Consider the following 6,635-nt stretch of genomic DNA (forward strand, 5'->3'; position numbering starts at 1 on the left):
TATTTTATATCATAAAACAGCAATATTTACGGAAAATTAGAAATTGTTTTTTTTTTTTTTTTTTTTTTTTTTTTTTTTTTTTTTTTTTTTTTTGTTCTGTTCATTTATTTTTGCACTTTTGTTTTGAACAGCGTTTGTTCAATACACTCAGCGCACATTTTATTCTAATTGCTGTTAGACATGTTATTATTCTGTATAATAAGTGAAATAAATAAAATAAACAACTATAAACATAGTTTGTTGATACTATCAAAGACATGCGGGAGGCGGAGGGGGGGGGGGGATGGTGGGGGAGGGGACGATGAGTAGAACAATCAAGAAAAAATGGTAGACTATTCAATGAATTTATTAACAGAGGGCTGTAAGCGACGGACAAAAACAAACATAAATTACACATCTCTTATGATAATAATTAAAAAAGTTATATTGACACGTTTTAAAATTCGACCTCCAGCCATATAAGGCTCTAATTAAGAGTACATTGATTAGGAAGTGCTATGACGGACGACTGCACAAATCACTACGAACAAGACAAACTTTAGATCACCCACAAAATCATATATCTTTACAATTTTAAATATTTGTTGCTCGTCAGTTAAACTCACATAGATTTGCTGAATTGTGAAAAAAAAAAAAAAATCTTAAAAATAACTCAGTACATAGTATCCAGTTCAGATGAGGGTTTCCTGATTTTTCTGAGCTAAAATCATTTGCGCATGCCCGGGAAATGCAGTGAACGGCGTACCACATTTTAAAGGCTACCGCAAAATAACAGTACACTACCCGTAGGGTTTATACTTACACCTATATATATAATGATCTAAAAGTGTGAATTACTGTACTGTACTCAGACACAAACACACAGTGTTCATTCCAGCAATGTCTAAAACAATGATATGGTTATCTGTAGAATTACTTAATGTCTTTATTTACAAATCAGACATCAAATAAGTGCAATTGTTATTGAAATAAAAACAAACCTTTAGATATTTAAAAAAAGTATAATGTTGTTTAAAAATATATACAATATATTTACATTTAATACATTTTTTAGAAGCTGTGTATAAACACTTTCAGTTTCGCTTAGTATTCCTTTCAGAAACAGTTCGTCTTCGTTGTGCAGTTTGCTCTGCTCTGCGCTGTGCTCTAACCCGTCGCGTAGGCCTGTGGACAGTTATTGTGACAGACGCAGGAGTCGATGAACATCATGAGGTGCTGCACGGTCCTCCCGCGGGGACACTGGAACTCCACGGTGGAGGTTGTGGTCTGGTAAGGAGTGCAGCATCTCGAGTCTGCGCAGGTCCCGCAGTATTTGGGTTGAAAAGCCTTTGCACTGAGGCATCCCTGGTACTCAAACCGGACTGGTCTTGCTGCTCTGAGGCTGCGTTCGCATCTTTTTGCTCCCTAGAACACAAAGAGCATCTACATTTTGCTAGTATTACATTTCTGTTGCTATCATGTGATGTATTGGTCTGCTTCTGAAAATACTTCTAATATGTGTATTTGTGCAGTAAGGTGATTTCAAATATCACACTGGGATGTTTAGCTGCAATGCCTGTCTTCTGTGTAACTGGGACTGTGTCTTTTGCATTTAGTATAAACAGTGGCCCAGGTTGCAGAGGGAGATGACACTGCAGTCGCCCGCCCCTAGTGGCCATTTCTAAAACCACTTCACCTTAATAGTTCGGCTTTCAGAAGCTTTTCAAAAGAAAACCCCGTGGTTGAAAAAGGACATTAGCTAGAAAGCCAGCTAAATAATAAACTAAGCAGAAACAGCAATGGAGAATCATAGAAACACACAATTGGATGTTACACAGGTAAAGTAATATTCCAAAATGCAGCTGGTATGAAGCACTCCTATAAAAATACAAATTATTATTATATAGTTTTACCTCATAATGAACAGTATAAGAATAAACATGGTTTATTTACAGAGATCCATGCACATACCACAAAAAGACATCTATCTAGACTAATCTATGCATCTTTCAAAATTCCCTTCTGGCAGTGTCATCTCTTAGGATTTATTTTGCAATGCCCAAGGAATGTACTCTCACCAGGTATGTGAATAAAATACACACACACACACACACACACACACACACACACACACACACACACACACACACACACACACACACACACACACACACACAACCCTAGCAAGCCCTAGAGGACCTCACTTACAGCTGGTGTGTTTCTGGAGCGGTCCTGGCAGGGTCTGATGATACAGAGACGGCTCTGTGTCTCCAGCCGGCATGCCCTGTTCCTGTTGGAGACCCGGGTCGACACGCCCATCCCGCAGGTATTGGAGCAGGCGCTCCATTCACTGCTTTGCTCTATGCATTTATAAGGAGGGTAGAGACCCTGGCTCTGGGTATCCACACCACTGGCTGCATCAGGCCTGTAAGCTGATACAGAAAAAACAAAAGCCTCAAGACTTGAGAAAACTGTTCTGTTTCGAAGTATAGTTAAGCAATAACTGAATGCATGAGAAGATACTAGTCTGAAATGTTATGCTTGAGAGGGAGACTCATCTTCATGTACGTTTGATGCATCCTCTTGTTATAGCTTTATATGGGTATGTTATGCCCCTTTCATTTAATGTATTTTATTAAAAAGTCTGGCGCTGCTCTGCCTTCAGCCGAATCAGTCATTCATCTCAGCACGCTCTACCTTTCTAGGGTTGAATAATGAGTTTTGCAGGCACAAATTCTCATTACTGCTAGCTAAATTAAACACATTACAAAGGTGACTTCATACACACACACAAACACACACAAAAGCAAATGGTATTCAATCCCGGTTGGATAATAAATGTGCCCTCGACTTTGTCAATGCAAATACTGTGCCAAATCAAATAAAACAAACAAGCAACAAAAAATGATCAACTGCTGATCAACAACACGGTCCGCTGGCATTGACAGCGGGAAAAATACTGTAGCTCCTTATTAACCCATCATTAAACTGTCTGAACAAAGGATTGCAAGGCAAGCAAAAACTATAAGAAGAGAACAGAATGCAAAGTGGGGAGAAAAACTACAGCATGTGTATGTATTGTATTAGTAAATGAATGTTGTTGTTTGATAAAACTGTTTCCCATGGGCCCTTTGTGCTTTTATGAATGGTTTCATATGTGAGCTCATGGTTTTTAGGAAAATATTTGTTTAATGTTTTCATTTAATACTAGAAAGGCTATGAGGCCGTGCTGTAATCCAGGAAACCATGGAACTGAAAACGCTTTTTAAAAGATACAGTTTCCTGAGAACTTCCAGATGAACAAACGTTGTTTAGCTTTGTAGGGGAGGGTTGATGAGAGCCCTACAAGTCAAAAATGTATTACCATGCAAAATGTACATAATCAACAGGAGGTTCTCTTGAACACTGCATCCCAAACATATTGCATTCTTCAGCAGTTTTGTTAAATGTTCTGCTTTGATCTTTAAAGCTGTGCGCTGTGAGTTCTATCAGTGTTCACTGAACTTGTCTTTACAACAGCTTCACATCTGTTCAACCCCCCAGTGTTGTTTAACAGTACTCTATTGTTTTTCTAACCTCACATTGAGACTGATTACGTGTTCTCTTTTACTGGCTCGCGGTTCAGTCCAGGACCTTTATTATAAATAAGTGGCAACATAAAAGGAACAATTACAATATCTAATATCCCATTATGTGTGTTTTGATTTCTGTTGCTGTTTCTGCTTAAATTATTGCTTACCAGTCCTTTTCAACCACGGGTGTACTGGAAACTGAAAACTCCTTTAAAATTGAATTTTTGTAGGTCAGTAGTTTTGGAAAAATTACTTCCAGGGGTATACAGTAAGTGGAAGACACATAATTTACGAATTCAGCTTCTGGGAGTCTTTTCAGAAATAATTAGTAAGCAGACTACAAAAGCAGCACTGTTTTTTCAGTATAGTCTTGGCAGTTTAAACTTCTTTTTAAATGGTGCATAAAATGATTGTGTGGAATGTCTTTTTATAGCCAGGAATCAATGTATGCCCCTGGTGGGTATTAGCCCACATCGCAGAACACAATACAGTACAATACAGAGGTTCAGAGCTGTGATAGAAGCTCTCATGCAGCCTGTTAGCACACCTCCTGACTGCAGCCATTGGTTCCTTGCCACACTTTAACAATGCAGTACCTGCCATTGCATCATGGAACAGGCTGTTGTCCATTTTTTCACATATCCACTCCTGGCAGCATTTCCCTGGCTGCACTCTGCGCTGGGGGTTTGGGCAGTCGGGGGTGGGCAGCCGCACGTCCTCGCTGCACAGGGGCACACAGGTGATCCCCCCGTCCGAACAGCGGCACTGGAATTTACAAGAGGGCTGGAACACCTGGCCCTCCTTGTAGTGCACCCCGTTCAGCTCACAGTTCGAGTCCTCTTGGGCTGCAGAGACCGAGAATGTACCTCTGTAACGCCATGCACTTTGTACAGAGCAGTATGTGGACATTACATACAATATAGTGCTAAACATAAGAATTGGTGCTATGAACTAAGAAAGTGAGCCAATGTTCTCTGTGTGTCTTCCTTTAATACTGTGGAGCTTTCCCCGATTCTTGTTGTAGCATCCTGAGGGATTCATGGGGAGGGAAATCTGCCTTTATCAAGGCTCAGAATTGATAGTAGTAAAGGAATATAGTATGAAATTATTAGACTGTTCATGTATTTAAAGCTGAATTGACATTCTGAAGTAGACTAGCTACCTAAAGGAACGAAAGAGGCTATATACATTTATATTGTTCTGGAATATTTTCTGATTCATCACATGGGGGAAATTTCTAGCATCACTACTTATGAAATCTAGTGTAACTGTGCCTTTTTGCATTGTAAAATAGGGTAGCTAGGAGTTCTTAAAGATGAGACATTATAAATAACTTGAAAATTTTGAACGGAATTACTAAAAAACAAATGCACACACGTGGATACAGAGCTGCACTCACACACACACAGACTCCTGGTGCCCCAGGGAAGCTGGCACTGCAGCACACACGTGGATATGGAGCTGTACTCACACACACAGACTCCTGGTGCCCCTGGGAAGCTGGCACTGTAGTCGCAGTGAAGCCCCCTCCTTTGATCACACAAGTATCTCTCGTTGCAGGATTCTCCTTGCTGCCGGGCACAGATTTGGCAGCATCTACATCCGTCCATGACCAGGGGCCGCCCAGGGGGGCAGCGGGGTAGAGTCCTGGGGCAATAGCAGGGGCCCTGGCACAGCTGAGAGCACACCTGGGAGATGAGCAAAGCCAAACAGACTCCTCACTGCACAAGCTAACAAGAAACTGGGAATTACGACAGCAATCATACAAACCAGCACCTCCTTGTGCTGAATTCGCTCGCCTGTCCTTCACAGTCTGATGTTATTTATTCTATATGAAACTGACACATAGTGTAGCAATGTGTCTGACTTTAGTGGCATTACATTTTTTTACAATATAACAGCAGAGGTGCAGTCCTCATGCCTTACAAAACTATCTCCAATGGTTGTATGATAAGAACCAATTTTATAATGATACAATGGCTTGAACCATTGGTGTTACGATACTACAGTAGTACAATGTCCTTCAATGTTTAGGTGTCACAATAGTATGAGAACCATTACATACCGATATTCCATTGGAATATCAGAGCAGTGTTGTGCTGTCATTTTAGAATAACTTTGCAATATTTGTTCCAAATCAATTGTGTTGTCATCTGTTACAATTCTGTAGTCGAGTAATAAAGTAGTTCTTCTCAATAATTAATTTAATAACCTAACACTCCCTCTACATACAAATCTAATATGTATGACTGGTGTCAAAATATATATTTTTTACATTCCAAATACTTGCCAGGGAAGCAAAACATGAAATGTGCTTGAATGGATGCCAAACAAATGCATTTATATTACAAAAAGAATCAAAAAAGAATTTTTGGAAATAAAAAACATAAAAGAGTTTTTGGAAATGAGAAAGAATCAAATTTAAATCAAAACTTTTTGCTCCTACTAAAAAAATGCAATTTTATTTGAACTCACAAAGAATGCAAAATAATCCATTACGAATCCAAAAGCTTATTCTGTATTGTTTAATATTACAGTAATGCACTACAATCTTTCCACAGTAATATACTGTAATGTGGCAAGTTCACATTTCCATTTACCTCTGTTACCATGCAAAGCAGAAGAGCCCAGGCAAGCATGATATTTTGAAGCTGTCTCTTCATCTGGTTGAACTTGCTGTCTGCTTGTGTGGTATGAATCTCTCAGTCTGCTCCAAGCAGTGGTGTTTGCAAACTGCCTGTGTGAGTTCATTCTAATATTTATAATGTCCAAGTCCTGATGTCACAGGCAGACTGCCGAGCAAACATGAGTAGAATTGGACTTGGGTCAGAAATGCTTCTAATTCCACAGTCAAGCTGCCCAATTTTACTGACTTACAGGTGAGAGAAATACTTTGTCTGAAACGATCCTTTTGTATGGAGGGAGGAGTCAATGGCACGTTCACAGTGAAGCTATCTGGTTGCATGTACCGAGACTGTTCTTTTGAAATTATATTCTAGTTCAATAAACATCATTCAGTGTTAAGTTTAAACACATTTCATTGTGCAAGACTGAATTCTTTTAACTGCAGTGGGAATAGGTTCA

General features: G+C 39.5%; 1 protein-coding gene across 1 annotated transcript; it reads right to left on the reverse strand.

Moving 5' to 3' along the window:
- Window positions 1-330: 330 nt before the first annotated feature.
- LOC121319246 (CCN family member 2-like) lies at window positions 331-6,429 on the reverse strand. The gene is made up of 5 exons (XM_041256465.1): window positions 6,152-6,429; window positions 5,023-5,239; window positions 4,148-4,396; window positions 2,188-2,411; window positions 331-1,404 (listed from the first exon to the last, which is right to left on the reverse strand). The coding sequence occupies exons 1-5, from the start codon at window positions 6,212-6,214 to the stop codon at window positions 1,147-1,149; spliced, it is 1,011 nt and encodes a 336-aa protein (XP_041112399.1). The 5' UTR covers window positions 6,215-6,429; the 3' UTR covers window positions 331-1,146.
- Window positions 6,430-6,635: the final 206 nt, after the last annotated feature.

This window comes from Polyodon spathula, chromosome 8 (genome assembly GCF_017654505.1).
Source record: "Polyodon spathula isolate WHYD16114869_AA chromosome 8, ASM1765450v1, whole genome shotgun sequence".
Taxonomy (NCBI): Eukaryota; Metazoa; Chordata; class Actinopteri; order Acipenseriformes; family Polyodontidae; genus Polyodon; species Polyodon spathula.